General features: G+C 45.3%; 1 protein-coding gene across 2 annotated transcripts in view; it reads left to right on the top strand.

Moving 5' to 3' along the window:
- Positions 1–16653, top strand: part of TRPC4AP (transient receptor potential cation channel subfamily C member 4 associated protein) — a 76632-nt gene that overhangs the window by 9534 nt on the left and 50445 nt on the right. For both annotated transcript variants that reach the window (XM_062204091.1, XM_062204090.1), the window contains exons 2-3: positions 7624–7752; positions 9152–9268. In XM_062204091.1, the coding sequence (XP_062060075.1) occupies positions 7624–7752; positions 9152–9268 (246 nt within the window). The remainder of the gene's footprint in view (positions 1–7623; positions 7753–9151; positions 9269–16653) is intronic.

Below are 16653 nucleotides of genomic sequence, written 5' to 3'. Positions count from 1 at the left end.
GAGCTTCCTCTGGGTCTCCCACGTGGGTGCAGGGACCCAGGCACTTGGGCCATCTTCTACTGCTTTCCCAGGCCATAGCAGAGAGCTGGATTGGAAGTGGACAGCCGGGACTCGAACCAGCGCCCATGTGAGATGCTGGCACTGCAGGGAGTGGCTTTAGCCGCTGTGCCACAGCGCCGGCCCCTGTCTCTCTGTTTTTAAAGCCCTCCATCTCCTGCTCTTACTAAGAAGAGTTTGGACTGATTACTTATGAAGCCTGCTGTGTGGCTAAAACTTGGGACTTCTTTCACCATAGTTCAGGCCGTTTTATTTGCTTTTCTCATGTTTTAGACTCTTATTTCCTAAATTTTGTGTCTTTTCTTAGAGCACATTCTCTAGCAGACTGTCAAGAAAGAGTGCATAAGAGGTAATTCTTTTTAAAGCTTGCATATATGAAAATGTCTTTTATTTTGAAACTTGTATATTTAGTTAGAAACAGAATTCTGAGTTGGAAGTTATTTTTCAGTATTAAATGATATCATCTTTAAGCAAATTCTTTGTTTTGTTTTTTTTTTTTCTTTTCTTTTCCTCCCTTTCTTCCTAAACATTTGTGTATTTATTTGAAAGGCAGAGTTATATATAGAGAAAGGGTAAGACAGATCTTCCGTCTGCTGGTTCACTCCCTAAATTGCCACAAAGGTCAGACCTGGGCTGATCTGGAGCCAGGAGCTTCTTCTGAGTCTCCTATGTGGGAGCAGCCCCCCCCCCCCATTTTTTTTTTAAATTTATTTATTTACTTGAAAGTCAGAGTTATACAGAGAGAGGTCTTCCATCTGCTTAGTTCACTCCCCGGTTGGCTGCAACGGCTGGAGCCACGCCAATCCAAAGCCAGGACCAGGAGGTTCCTCTGGGTCTCCCATGCAGGTGCAGAGGCCCAAGCACTTGGGCCATCTTCTACTGCTTTCCCAGGCCATAGCAGAGAGCTGGATCGAAGTGGAGCAGCCAAGATTTGAACTGGCGCCCATATCTGCCCACCTGCAAAGCAGGTGACGGCTTTACCTGCTACACCACAGTGCCGTGGGCCATCTTCTGCTGCTTTCCCAGGTGCGTTAGCAGAGAACTGGATCAGAAGTGTAGCAGCTGAAACTCGAACCAGCACCCATATGGGATGCTGACACCACAGGCTGCAGCTTTGCCTGCAACCCCACAGCGTTGGTCACCAAAACATTGTTTCAGGCAACAATATTTGTTAGAGTCATCCAGGAAGGTAGTGAAGCTGTAATTAATTCATTTTCTTTGTGTACTCTTACTAACAGGCCACAATTAATTCTTTCTATTTTTGAGAAGTATTTGAGGTACTATGAATAATGTTGATCTGACATTCTATTTTTTTTTTTTACTTTTTGACAGGCAGAGTGGCTAGTGAGAGAGAGAGGCAGAGAGAAAGGTCTTCCTTTTGCCATTGGTTCACCCTCCAATGGCCGCCGCGGCTGGTGTGCTGCGGCTGGTGTGCTGCGGCCGGCGCACCGCGCTGTTCCGAAAGCAGGAGCCAGGTGCTTATCCTTGTCTCCCATGGGGTGCAGGACCCAACCTCTTGGGCCATCCTCCACTGCACTCCTGGGCCACAGCAGAGAGCTGACCTGGAAGAGGGGCAACCGGGACAGAATCCGGCGCCCCAACTGGGACTAGAACCCGGTGTGCCGGCGCCACTAGGCGGAGGATTAGCCTGTTGAGCCACGGCGCCAGCCAACATTCTAATAATTTAACATATAGCTGCACAGTTTTGGGGGTTATAGACTTAGAATTGCGGGGTCACAGATATACATAGGTTCAGCATTATTAGCTATTATTAGAGAGTTTCCTAAGAGTTTTGTTAATTATCCTAACCACCACCAGCAGTGTTTTCATTTGAGTTATATCAGTCCATGTTCTCACTTATCCGTGGTGTTATCAGTCTTTTTAATTTTAGCCTTTTTTGCAGGTGTGCAATGGTCTATCGTTATGGTTTCAGTTTGCATTTCCTTGATGACTAATGAGGTTAAGCACCTTTTCAGAAGTTTATTGGCCATTTTGATATCCTTTTGTAAATTGCCTATTCAAATCTTTTGCACTGTTTTTTTGTTTTTTTTTTTTTGTTTTTTTTTTTTAAAGATTTATTTATTTATTTGAAAGTTAAAGTTACACAGAGAGAAAGAGAGGTCTTCCATCCGCTGGTTCCTTCTCCAGTTGGCCACAAAGGCTGTGCCAATCCCAAGCCAGGAGCCAGGAGTTTCTTCCGAGTAGCCCATGTGGGTGCAGGGGCCCAAGGATTTGGGCCATCTTCCACTGCTTTCCCAGGCTGTAGCAGAGAGCTGGATCATAAGTGGAGCAGCCGGGATTACAACCGGCACCCATATGGAATGCCAGCACTGCAGGCAGCAGCTTTACTTGCTATGCCACAGCGTCTGCCCCATCCTATTGTGTTTTATATGTGTAACTTAACTGGAATTTCTTTAAACTTCTGTGCATGAGCCCTTTTCAGGGATGTTTTACAAATATTTTCTCTTACTCTGTGTCTTGCCTTTTTAATTTCTAAAAAAGATCTTTCGATGAGTAGAAGTGATAATTTTAATACAGTTCATTATATCACTGTTTTCCTTTATGGTTAATGCTTTTTGTATCCTGTTTAAAAAACTTTGTCTACAGTTTCATGATTGGCTTTTTTTTTTTTTTTTTTTGCAGCAAAATAAACATCTTTTGATTCTATTTTCCTCTGTAAATTTTTTTTTTTTTTGTTTTATTTGAAAGGCAGAATGACAGATGTCTGCCATCCACTGGTTCACCCCCTACATGACTGCAACAGCTAGGGCTGGGCCAGGCAAAAGCCAGGAGCCAGGGCTCCTTCTGGGTCTCCCACATGGATGGCAGAGACTCAAGCTCTCAGGCATATTAGCGGGGAAACTGGATCAGTGCAGAGCACCTGGGACTTGAATCAGTGCTTATATGGGATGCCAGCATTGCAAGTGGCAGCTCAACTCAGTGCATCATGTTGAAATTGTTTTCCTGCTTTTACTTAAGATTGTCATGGTTCTTCTTGGTGCTTTACCATTTCCATGTTCATTTTAGAATGCACACATTTTTACAACAAAATGTTGATTGGGATTGTGTTCAATCTGTTACACTTAATATATTCATTCTGTCTCAGTCTCCCCCTTTGCCACCTGCTCTCTCTGTTCTTCAGCTTGATTGTCCTTAATTTTTCTTGGTAATGTTTTATTATATAGTTTTCTGTGCAGCAGTCTTGCATAACTCCATTAGATTTGTTCCTTGGCACTAGACAGTTTTTTTTATGATATTATAAAGAGTATTTTTAAAACTGAAGGTGTAATATAAAAACAAGATTTTTTTATATTACTTTTGTTATAATGTGCCTTTAGATTTTTTTTGGATTGTGGATATATGTACAATTGTGAATATCATGTCAACTGCAAATGAAGCTTTCATTGTATTTTTTGCATTCTCATTTATTTATTTATTTTAGATTTATTTATTTATTTGAAGGAGTTACACAGAGAAGGAGAGGCAGAGAGTGAGAGGGGTCTTCCATCCACTGGTTCACTCCCCAATTAGCGTCCACGCCAGAGCTGCACCAATCTGTAGCCAGGAGCCAGGCGCGTCTTTTGGGTCTCCTACTTGGGTGCATCTTCTACTGCTTTCCCAGGCCATAGTAGAGAGCTGGATTGGAGCAGCCGAGACCCGAACCAGCGCCCATGTGGGATGCTGGCACCACAGGCGGCAGCTTTACCCACTACGTCACAGCACTGGCCCCAGTTCTTTATCTTACTCTGCTGTGGAAGGCCTGCTGTCTTCTGGAAGTAGCTTGTTCCTGATATAGGAGGCGAAAGCCTTATACATTTTACTATTAAGCATAATGTTTCAGTGAGTTTTCTGAAGATACCTATTACTAGAAATTCACTACCTTTTTTTTTTTTTTTTTAAGATTTATTTATTTATTTGAAAGGCTGAGTTAGAGGTAGAGAGAGAAAAGTCCTGCATCCTCTGGTTCCAGGAGCTTCTGGGTCTCCAAGGCAGGTGCAGCGGCCCAAGTACTTGAGTCGTCATCTGCTTTCTCAGGCCATAAGAAGAGAGTTGGATTGGAAGTGGAGCAGCTGGGACTCAAACCTGTGTCCATATGGGGTGCCAGCACTGTAGGCGGCAGCTTTACCGCTATGCCACAGCACTGGCCACACAGAAATTCACTGCTTTTAATATTTCTTTGTTTTGTTTTTTTTTAAATATCACAGACTATGTGGTATTTTCTTTCTTTTTTTTTTTAAGATTTTTTTTTTTTTTTTTATAGGCAGAGTGGACAGGGAGAAAGAGAGAGAGAAAGGTCTTCCTTTCGTTGGTTCATCCTCCAATGGCCGCTTCAGCCAGCACACCGCGCTGATCCGAAGGCAGAAGCCAGGTGCTTCTCCTGGTCTCCCATGGGGTGCAGGGCCCAAGCACTTGGGCCATCCTCCACTGCCTTCCCGGGCCACAGCAGAGAGCTGGACTGGAAGAGGGGCAACTGGGGCAGAATCCAGCAACCCGACCGGGACTAGAACCTGGGGTGCTGGTGCCGCAGGCGGAGGATTAGCCTATTGAGCCGCGGTGCCGGCCCAAGACTTTTTATTTATTTATTTATATATTTTTTGACAGGCAGAGTGAACAGTGAGAGAGAGACAGGGAGAAATATCTTCCTTTGCCTTTGGTTCACCCTCCAATGGCCACTGCGGCTGGCGTGCTGCAGCCAGCACACCGCGCTGATCCAAAGGCAGGAGCCAGGTGCTTATCCTTGTCTCCCATGGGGTGCAGGGCCCAAGGACTTGGGCCATCCTCCACTGCACTCCCGGGCCACAGCAGAGAGCTGGCCTGGAAGAGGGGCAACCGGTACAGAATCTGGTGCCCTGACCGGGACTAGAACCTGGTGTGCTGGTGCCGCTAGGCGGAGGATTAGCCTGTTGAACCACGGCACTGGCCATCCCAAGATTTTTTTAAATTTATTTATTTGAGAGGTAGAGTTACAGACAGTGAGAGGAAGAGTCAGAGAGAAAGGTCTTTCTTCCGTTGGTTCACACCCCAAATGGCCACAACGCCTTGTGCTGCGCCGATCTGAAGCCAGGAGCCAGGTGTTTCTTCCCGGTCTTCCATGTGGATGCAGGGGCCCAAGGACTTGGGCCTTGTTCTGCTCTTTTCCGGGCCATAGCAGAGAGCTGGATTGGAAGAGGAGCAGCCGGGACTAGAAACAGCGCCCCTATGGGATGCTGGCGCTGCAGGTGGAGGATAACCTACTGCGCTATGGCGCCGTCCCCTGCTTTTTAATATTTCTTATATATCTGGTCTACTGACAAAAACTCCCTCCATTTTAGAATTTTCATTTATTCATTTTTAAATGTTTTACATATTTGGATAGCAGAGAGAGACAGAGACAGACATAGAGAGAAGAGATCTTCCTTCCACTGTTTTACTTCCCAAATGCTTCCCACAGCTAGGGCTGGGCCGGGCAAAGGCCAGGAGCCAGGAACTCAATCTGGGTTTCCCATTTGGGTTGCAAGAAATACTTGAGCCTTCATCTGCTGCCTCAAGGATATGCATCAGCAGGAAGCTGAAATTGGGAGCAGAACTGGGACTTGAATTTAAAAAAAATTTTTTTAAAGATTTATTTATTTTATTTGAAAGTCAGAGTTACACAGAGAGAGGAGAGGCAGAGAGAGAGAGAGAGGTCTTCCATCCTATGGTTCACTCCCCAAATGGCCATAACAGCCAGAGCTGTGCTGATCCAAAGCCAGCAGCCAGGAGCTTCTTCCGGGTCTCCCACGTGGGTGTAGGGACCCAAGGACTTGGGCCATCTTGCACTGCTCTCCCAGGCCATAGCAGAGAGATGGAAGTGGAGCAGCTGGGTCTCGAACTGGCGCCCATATGGGATGCCTGCGCCTCAGGCCAGGGCGTTAACCCACTGCGCAACAGCACCGGCCCCAAAAATTTTTGTTTATTTTCATTTTATTTGAATGCTGGAGAAGCAGAAAGAGAGAGGGAGAAACAGAGATTTTCCCTCTGCTGGTTCACTTCCCAAATGGCCACAAAGGCCGGAGCTGAGCCAATCTGAATGCAGGAGCTCTTCTGGGACTCCCATGTGAGTGCAGGGGCCCAAGGACTTGGGCTATCCTCTACTTTCCCAGGTGCAATATCAGGGAGCTGGATTTGAAGTGGAGCAGCCAGGACTTGAACCAGCACCCACATGGGATGCTAGTGCTGCAGACCGGGTCTTGAACTTGCTGCCCCACAGAGCCGGCCCCCTGCAACTGTTTTCTTAATGTTCACTACAAGTGGCTAGAGTGGCTAGACATATAGGTGGTTTTTGTATATTGATTTTTTTTTTTTTTTTTGGACAGGCAGAGTGGACAGTGAGAGAGAGAGACAGAGAGAAAGGTCTTCCTTTTTCCGTTGGTTCACCCTCCAATGGCCATTGCGGCCGGCGCACCGCGCTGATCCGAAGCCAGGAGGCAGGTGCTTCTCCTGGTCTCCCATGGGGTGCAGGGCCCAAGGACTTGGGCCATCCTCCACTGCACTCCCGGGCCACAGCAGAGAGCTGGACTCGAAGAGGAGCGACCGGGACTAGAACCCGGTGTGCTGGCGCTGCAGGCGGAGGATTAGCCTATTGAGCCGCAGCGCTGGCTGTATATTGATCTTATATCCTAATACTTTGCTTAACTCATGTATTAGCATTAATAATTTATTGTTGCTTTCTTTTTCATTTAAAGATTTATTTATTTATTTGAAAGGCATAGTTACAGAGAGGCAGAAAGAGAGAGAAGTTTTCATTTGCTGGTTCACTCCCTAAATGGCCACAATGGCTGGGACTTTGCCAATCCGAAGCCAGGAGTCAGGAGCTTTCTTCCAGGTCTCCCATGTGATTGCAGGGGCCCAAAGACTTGGGCCATCCTCTAGTGCTTTCTAAGAACACAGCAGAGAGCTGGATGGGAAGAGGAGCAGCTGGGACTCAAGCCAGTGCCCATATGGGATGCTGGCGCCACCAGTGGAGGCTTAGCCTACTACGCCACAGCGCTGGCCCTAATGTTTGGTAGAATAATGTTACCAGGGTCTGGTGCTGTGGCACGGCACAGTGGGTTAAAGCCCTGGCCTGAAGAGCCAGCATCCTGTATGGGTGCCGGTTCTAGTCCCATCTGCCCCTCTTCTGATCCAGCTCTCTGCTATGGCCTGGGAAAGCAGTAGAGATGGCCCAAGTCCTTGGGCCCCTGCACCCATGTGGGAGACCTGGAAGAAGCTCCTGGCTGCTGGCTTTGGGTCGGTGCAGTTCCATCCGTTGGGGCCCTCTGGGAAGTGAACTAGCAGATGGAAGATCTCTCTGTCTCTACCTCTCTCTGTAACTCTTTCAAATAAATAAAATAAATCTTTAAAAAAAAAAAAAAAGAAGAATGTTACCAGTTAGCCATTTAACTGGACCTTGACTTTGCTTTGTGTGCTTTCTGATCCAGTGTCTTTGCTTGTTAGGTCTATAAAGATACCCTATTTCTTCTGGAGTCAGCTGCTCTCCTTTGCCAAATCTGCCCATGTTTCTTTCTTATTAGTAAAAGATGGTGTTGTTTTGTTTTTTACTCACAGTTCTCCGAGCCTTTCTTGGTGGAGAGGGATAAGCAGTCCAAATGGAGTGGGATTCCTCAACTGCTGCTTAAGCTGTGTGCGACCAGCCACCTTCACAGTGACTTTACTGAGTGCCAGAACATCCTCAAGGTAACTCTTAGGCCAGGGAGGGGCTGGATCCAGGGCCCAGGAGCCGAAAACCATCTGCTTTTTTAAATAGCCTGATTTGGTTATGTGAGAGGTAGAAAATTAGTAAAGACCAGAAAAAAGTACAAAGAAGAAAATTGAAACCACCTATAGTCCCGCTATAAGAGATCATTGCCATTAGATTTCCTGTGTGTATCCTGTGCTTATTTTGTGGCAGCACTTGGGTAATATGGAATGTTTGTGCCCTGGGGTTTAGGTGGTCTTGTTTTTGAACAGGGTGTGAGAGAGCCCATATTGCTGAAGGCTTTTGAGAAGGGACTTGGTGATTGTTGGTAATTATGACTAGCATAGAAAGATTGAAGGGGCCAGCTTTGATGGTTGGGAGAGGAGTGGAAAGAGTGCAAAGACGTTATGCTAAGGCAGTTATTTTCAAACCCCTGCGTGCCATAGGCATTGGAGAGCTTGTGAGGGCACCGAGTGCTAGACTCTGGTGTCTGACTCAGGAGGTCTGGGGTTACCTAACCCAAATTTGAACTTGGGACTAGGCTCAAATTTGTATTTACCGTTCAGCTTCAGCTGCGTTTAAAAATCTATGTAATTTATATTTGATCATAGTGAAACTGAATGATAAAATGTTCTTAGCAGGTTAAGATGTGATTATAATTTCACAGTTATTCTAAAATATAAACACTAAATAAGCTTAGTCTTTGCTGTTAAGAAAATATGTTTTTATATTCTTTATCTTCTCATAGTCTATTTGATGGGAATTATAGCCTCTTACACTTTTTTTAAAATACTTTCCAAAGAATTGTACATTATTTCATTTGATTCCTTCAAAATTTCTGATATGAGATTGAGGTGAAATTAAAGAGGGAAATTAACATTTGTAAGTCCTTGCTATATGGTCATTTCTTAATATATCCAGCAAATGCTTACTTGAAATTTACTGTGTACTAGACTTTTCTGTCAATTTTTTTTCTATTAATTTTGTCCCATAAGAAAAAAAAAGGCTTCTGTGGCCCTCCAAAATAGGAGAACCACTTCCCTTTATCAAAGGTCTGCTGTCTTAGGATCTGTGAGGACTACAAAGAGAAGCTGCTCCAGGCTTGTCTTCAAGAAGCATTTAGCTTAGACAGAAAATAACAGGTTTCTAAATAGGTGCAAAGTAAAAGTGCTGGATATCATGAATGAGTGACAGATAGTTCTGTGGGCTTAGAAAAGCAGCAGATTGCTTCTGGCTGTGGAAAATCAGGGATGACTTCTTGCAGTGGCCTGGGGCCTGAATTCCATCAAGTATGGTTCATGGGGTTCTAGTTGGTGACTAAAATGTAAATTGATATTCCAGAGTCTGGTATGTGTTGAATGCTAAAACCGAATGTTTCTATATACTTTTTTTAAATAGGAAATCTCTCCTCTTCTCTCCATGGAGGCTATGGCATTTGTTACTGAAGATAGGAAACTTACTCAAGAAACCACTTACCCAAATACTTATATTTTTGATTTGTTTGGAGGTGTTGATGTAAGTACTGTTTATTATTACTAGTATTATCATTAAATCATTTGAGAATTTAACTCTTAAAACATATGTATAAGAAATATTTTAGAATCTGTTGCAAACTTTACAAATTTAACTTTTAGAAGATTAGAGTGGTATTTGCCTGTTAAAGAAACATAGGTTTTTGTTTTTTAGAAGTCTTTATGAGTATTGATAATATAACCACCTTTTCTAAAGATACAGAGTGAAAGCTGTGTCTGTATCTCCTAGTGTCCCCTTAAAAGCAGTTGTTATTGCTAGTTCACTGCTTCTTCTGGAGCTGTTCTGTGGTAGCATGGGGGAGGGGTGTGTGTGTAAATGCCCCCCACCTCCATCTTTGTTTTTCTCCTCACATACAGGGGCATGTCTTAGACATGGGTGCCATCTCTTGTACCTTGCTTTTTTTTTTTTTTTTTAATGATTTTATTTATTTTATTTGAGAATTAGAGTTACAGACAGAGGGAGAAACAGAGAAAAAGGTCTTCCTTCTGTTAGTTCACTCCCCAAATGGCTGCAACAGCTGGAGCTGCGCCGATCTGAAGCCAGGAGCCAGGAGCTTCTTCCAGGTCTCCCATGCGAGTGCAGGGGCCCAAGGACTTGAGCCATCTTCTACTGCTTTCCCAGGCCATAGAAGAGAGCTGGATCAGAAGTGGAACAGTCGGGTCTTGAACCGGTGCCCATATGGGATGCTGGCACTTCAGGCCAGGGTGTTAACCTGCTGCGCCACAGTGCCGGCCACAGTTTAGGATTTTTAGTGTATTCACAGATTTGTGAGACCATTATTACCACGAATCCTTTTTTTTTTTCTTTGAGTTTATTTATTTATTTGAAAGACTGGGTGACAGAGACAGAAAGCGAGAACTTCCATTCACTGGTTCACTCTCCAGATGGCCACAACAGCCCCTGCTGGTCCAGGCAGAAGGCCAGGCGCCTGGAATTCTTTCTGGTCTCCTATGTGGGTGGCAGGGGCTCAAGTGCTTCTGCTGCCTTCCCAAGCACATTAGCCCAAAGCTGGATTAGAAGCAGAGAAGCTGGGACTTGAACTGGTTCTCTGATATGGGGTGCCAGAACCCTGGGCCCCTGCAGTCAATCTTACAACCTTTGCATGATCCCCCTAAAAAACAAACTTCATGCGTTTTAGCTCTTTTTTTTTTTTGGACAGGCAGAGTGGATAGGGAGAGAGAGAGACAGAGAGACAGAGAGGAAGGTCTTCCTTTTTGCCGTTGGTTCACCCTCCAATGGCCGCTGCGGCCAGCGCATCTCGCTGATCCGAAGCCAGGAGCCAGGTGCTTCTCCTGGCCTCCCATGCGGGTGCAGGGCCCAAGGACTTGGGCCATCCTCCACTGCCTTCCCGGGCCATAGCAGAGAGCTGGCCTGGAAGAGGGGCAACCGGGACAGAATCCGGTGCCCCAACCGGGACTAGAACCCGGTGTGCCGGCTCCGCAAGGCGGAGGATTAGCCTGTTAAGCTACAGCGCTGGCTTTTTTTTATTTTTGACAGGCAGAGTGGACAGTGAGAGAGAGAGAGACAGAGAGAAAGGTCTTCCTTTGCCGTTGGTTCACCCTCCAATGGCTGCCACGGCCGGCGCACCGCACTGATCCGAAACCAGGAGCCAGGTGCTTCTCCTGGTCTCCCATGGGGTGCAGGGCCCAAGGACTTGGGCCATCCTCCACTGCACTCCCTGGCCATAGCAGAGAGCTGGCCTGGAAGAGGAGCAACCGGGACAGAATCTGGTGCCCCAACCAGGACTAGAACCCGGTGTGCCAGCGCCACAAGGCGGAGGATTAGCCTGTTGAGCCACGGCCCCGGCCTGCGTTTTAGCTCTTATTCCCCTACCTCTCCAACACTCCATCCCTATCCTTAGTAACTACTAATCCACTTTTTGTCTCTATAGGTTTCTGTGCTTCATATAAATGGATAATGTATTATGTGATTTTATTGTTGTTGTTGTTATTGTTACTAGCTTCTTTGACTTAGCATAATGTTTTCAGGGTTCATCCATGTTGTAGTATGTATCAAAACCCATTCCTATTTTTTGCTTAAGTAATATTCCCTTATATAGGTGTACATTTTTTTCCATTTGTTGATGGACACTCGGGTTGCTTTCCGTTTTGTGGCTATTACAAATAATACTGCTATAAAGCATTGTTGTTCCTACTTTAGGGCACATACCTAGGAGTGGATTTGCTGGGTCATATGGTAAAATATCTTTAGTTGTTTGAGGAGCTGCCAGACCGTTTTCCAAGGAAGCTGCACCATTTTACTTTTCCAGGATCAGTGTGTGAGGGTTCTGATTTCTCTGTATTCTTGTCAAGACCTACTATTGTTTGTCATTTTTATTACAGCTTTTATAATGAGTATCGTTATAGTTTTAATTTGCATGTCTTTGTTGGTGAATGGTACCATCTTTTCATTACCTTATTTACCCTTTGCTTGTCTTCTTTGGAGAATTATATCTCCTTTTCCCATTTTTATTGGGTTATTTTTCTTTTTATTACTGAGTTGTAAGAGATCTTTATTCTTTTCATGTTTTAAAAATTTGCATCTTTGTATGAGTGAGATTGGAGGTATATCATGTGTTTAGAAGTAGTTCCTAGACGGCGCTGCGGCTCACTAGGCTAATCCTCCGCCTGCGGCGCCGGCAAACCAGGTTCTAGTCCCGGTCGGGGCGCCAGATTCTGTCCCGGTTGCCCCTCTTCCAGGCCAGCTCTCTGCTGTGGCCCGGGAGTGCAGTGGAGGATGGCCCAAGTCCTTGGGCCCTGCACCCCATGGGAGACCAGGAGAAGCACCTGGCTCCTGGTTTCGGATCAGCGCGGTGCGCCGGCCACAGCGCGCCAGCCGTGGCGGCCATTGGAGGATGAGCCAACGGCAAAGGAAGACCTTTCTCCCTGTCTCTCTCTCACTATCCACTCTGCCTGTCCAAAAAAAAAAAAAAAAAATTAAATAAATAAATAAAAATAAATAAAAATAGAAGTAGTTCCTTTTCTGCCAGTTATCTATTCAATAGTTTTTGCATCTTTTTCTCTTTGGTTATTAGGCCTTTTTCTTATAAATTTGTTAGACTCTTATTTTTTCAAAAGTCCTTGTAAGTATTTTTATGCTCCCTGTTTTGAAATTGAATTTTGACTTAGTGGTACTTTTAAATTAAGAACATTTACTTTTTAGGTTGTCATATTGATCAGTCTTACGGTTTCAGAGTTTCGATTCATGCTTTTCTCACTGTGGGGTTATAAACTGTGTATTTTCTTGTATTTTAAAATCTTATTATGGCTGACACCGTGGCTCACTAGGCTAATCCACCTGTGACGCCGGCACCCCGGGTTCTAGCCCCAGTTGGGGTCCCGGATTCTGTCTTGGTTGCTCCTCTTCCAGTCCAGCTCTCTGCTGTGGCCCGGGAAGGCAGTGGAGGATGGCCCAAGTGCTTGGGCCCTGCACCCACATGGGAGACCCGGAGGAAGCACCTGGCTTCTGGCTTTGGATTGGTGCAGTGCTGGCCGTAGCGGCCATTTGGGGAGTGAACCAACGAAAGGAAGACCTTTCTCTCTGTCTCTCTCTCTCTCTCACTGTCTAACTGCCTGTCCAAAAAATAAAAAAAATTAAAGTCTTATTGTATATGTGTAATCTTTGTACCACTGAAATCTATTTTGGTATAATGCAGGAGGGTTTGGGATCTGCCTCCCCTCCCAGAGATCTGCCTTTGCCCCATTTCTTGAAAGGAACACGAGGAGGGGAGTGTTTGGGGCTGTCATGACTGCTTTCTGTCTTGATCGGTGGTGGTTATACAAGAGTGATAAGTTCAGTTTGTAAGAATTGGAGCTGTCTGGTGAAGATTTGTATTCTTTATTATTATTACTATTTTTTTTAAAGATTCATTTGAAAGGTGACAGAGAGTGACAGAGAGAAAGGAAAAGACAGAACGAAATCTCCATCCACTGGTTCTTTCCCCAGATGGCTGCAACTGGGAGCCTGGAATTCCATCAGGGTCTCCCATACTTGGCAGGGGCCCCAAGTATGTGGGCCATTATCTGCTGCTCTCCCAGGCACGTTAGCAGAGAGCTGAATTGGAAGGGGAGTAGCCAAGACTCAAACTGGCATTCTGATATGAGATGCTGTCGTTGCCAGTGGCAGCTTAGCCTGCTGCACCACACCTCTGTGTGTCAGTTTTTTAAAAGTTTCCTTTTTCTTCAAGATGCCATTTCCCACAAAAATAAAGACTGAATGTGAGTCTCTGTCCATAGCATCAGCCATACCTTTACACTTTCAGCTCAGCATTCTTTCTCCTCTGCATTGCCAGTGGTCCTGTAGCACTGGCAACTTAAGGGACTCTTTATTTCTGCATTGGTCATCAAGAAATTTATTCAGTGAAAATCAGTACATTTATGGGAGGAAACAGAATAATGTAAGTTTCTAACTTGGTGTCCATTTGCAGTCAAAATGTGTCTTCCTGTAGTAGGAGCCTGTCCTATCTGAGGACATCTTTGGATCACTGTTCTTGATGTTGTGGGGTTTTTCTCTCCTGCTGTGAGTTAGGTCATCTACAGGAATCCAGTCTTTTTTTTTTTTTTTAATACAGGCAGAGTGGACAGAGAGAGAGAGAGAGAAAGGTCTTCCTTTTTGCCGTTGGTTCACCCTCCAATGGCCGCTGCGGCCAGCGCATCTCGCTGATCTGAAGCCAGGAGCCAGGTGCTTCTCCTGGCCTCCCATGCGGGTGCAGGGCCCAAGCACTTGGGCCATCCTCCACTGCCTTCCCGGGCCATAGCAGAGAGCTGGCCTGGAAGAGGGGCAACCGGGATAGAATCCGGCGCCCCAACCGGGACTAGAACCTGGTGTGCCGGCGCTGCAAGGCAGAGGATTAGCCTGTTAAGCCACGGCGCCAGCCAGGAATCCAGTCTTTTCTTGAGTAGTTGCTGAGGTCATTTTGTGCTTCACTAACCTTAGGTTGGGTGCATTTGTTCTTCTGAACTCTATTGCCACCTTGCTTCTGCAGAAAGCTCATCATTGGCAAGACCTCATATAAGCCTCTCTTGACCATACTGCCCAAAGCTCAACTGGATCGAAATGACTGGTGGCCTTGTCAGCTTGACCCAACCCCTAACATGACAGTGAAAAGTGTATCCTGGAATTTGTAAAATGCCAAGTAGGTTATTAAATGGACTTAAGCAGACCCAGAGCAAGGTCATCTGCATAAATTAAATGACCACATGGACTGTGATGGACTGGGAAGTATGTGCCTGCTTTTAAGAGGTAAATCACTTCCATTTCCCATGACAGTTTCCCTAAAGGCATATAGGAAATTTAGATTTGTATGTTAAAATCTCCTAGCTTGCTTGTTTGCTTGCTTTAAGGATTTATTTATTAATTAATTAATTTATTTATTTATTTGAAAGGGAGAGTTACAGAGAAGGAGAGGGAGAGAGACAGAGGGGTCTTGAATCTGCTGGTTCACTCTTCAAATAACCACAATGACTAGGGCTGAGCCAGGCTGAAGCCAGGAGCCGGGAGCTTCTTCCGCGTCTCCCATATGGGTACAGGGCCATCCTTCACTGCTTCCCAGGTGCATTAGCAGGGAGCTGGATTGGAAGCAGGGCAGCTGGGTCTTGAACTGGTGTCCATGTGTGGTGTCGGCACTGTATATGGTGGCATAACACACTGAGCCTCAGTGCCAGCCCCCCAGCTTTTTAATAGTTGTGGGCCAAATGAAAGCCATAGCTTGGCATTTAGAGACTGTTAATTTATTCATTGACACAGTCATTGTCCCCCTTCTCTTTCTCCAGATTTGTGTATTTGAAAGACGGAGTAAGGGAGGGAGAGAGGGGAGAGAGAGACAGAGAGAGCTTCCATCTGCTGGTTCACTCCTCAAATGCCTGCAGCAGCTGGGGCTGGGCAAAGCTGAAGATTGGAGCCTGGAACTTCATCCTGGTCTCCCATGTGGGTGACAGGAACTCAGGTACTTCAGCCATCATCTGCTGTTTCCGGGCACATTAGCAGGGAGCTGGATTGGAAGTGGAGCAACTAGGACTCAAACTGGCAGTAGGATACGGGATGCAGTTATCCCAGGTGGTGGCTTACCTTGCTATGCCACAACACCTGCCACACATATTCTGTTTTTTTAAATATAACCTATTATGTAGCTGAGGATCTTAGATTTTGTTGGGTGATTTTGTTGGGTGATTGTATTCTCTTTAAAAGTAGTTCTATAGGGTTGATGTTGTGGTGATGCCGGCATCCCATATAGGCATTGGTTTGAGTCCTAGCTGCTCTACTTCTGATCCAGCTTCCTGCTAATGTGTCTGGGAAAGCAGCAGAAGATGGCCCTTACACCTGCATGGGAGACCCAGATGAAGCTTATGGCTCCTGGCTTTGGCCTGGCCCAGCCTGGCCATTGTAGCCATTTGAAGAGTGAACCAGCGGGTGGAAGATCTCTCTTTCTTTCTGCCTCTCAGCAGATGGAAGAGCTCTCTTTCTGTCTTTCTCCCCTGTAACTCTGCCTTTCAAATAAATAAATAAATCTTCAAATTTTTTTTAAAAAGAAGCACTTGCATAAAATACCTCAAAGCCATAAAGGTTACTACTCAGTTTGCTGTGTTTCCATTTCTGTGACTGTCTCTTGAATATATAAGCTAAAATGAGATTAAAGTCTTATATGCATAGATAGGTAATGTAGCATTATTTGTAATGAATAAAAGTATCCACCAGGATAAGGTAATGGTTACTCTCTCTAGTTGAGTTTTATTAAGTCACCAATATATTAAAACTGTAATAACACACAGGAAAATCCTTTTTTTAATTAAAAAAATTTTGTTCCTTAGTTTGACCTTTGCCTTAAAAGTTTTTTTGTTTTGTTTTGGTTTGGTTTTTGCTGAATTTTATTTGACAGGCAGGGAGTTGGAGAAAGAAATAGGCAGGCAGAGAGAGCTTCTGTCTGCAGGTTCATTCCCCAAATACCCACAACGGCTGGGTTTGGGCTGGGAACTCAGTCTGGGTTTCCCATGTGTGTGGCAGGATCCCAGCCATTTAAGCTATCACCTGCTGCCTCCCAGCTGCACATTAGCAGGGAACTAGACTCAGGAGCAGAGCCAGGACTTGAACACAGACACTGTGATATGGGATGTGGGCATCTCAACAAGTGTCCTAAGCGCTAAGCCAAGCAGCCAACATGGGGAAATTCTTAATGGAAAAATAGCAGCTGCAGCAGTCCATATACTCTATTGATAATTACTCCCACTTTCTAGAGGGTGACCTTAGGTCTCTGTTAAACAAAGAACAGGCCTACATTCGTGGCAGAGTTCATTGTTGCCTACGTCATGATTCTTTGTTCTTTTTCTCTCTTACAAGTGAAGTTAACATTAAATAAAAGATGTGTAAAAGGC

This window comes from Lepus europaeus, chromosome 10 (assembly GCF_033115175.1).
Source record: "Lepus europaeus isolate LE1 chromosome 10, mLepTim1.pri, whole genome shotgun sequence".
NCBI lineage: Eukaryota > Metazoa > Chordata > Mammalia > Lagomorpha > Leporidae > Lepus > Lepus europaeus.
The sequence above is the reverse complement of the archived record's forward strand: the minus strand, read 5'-3'. Positions and strand labels throughout refer to the sequence as shown.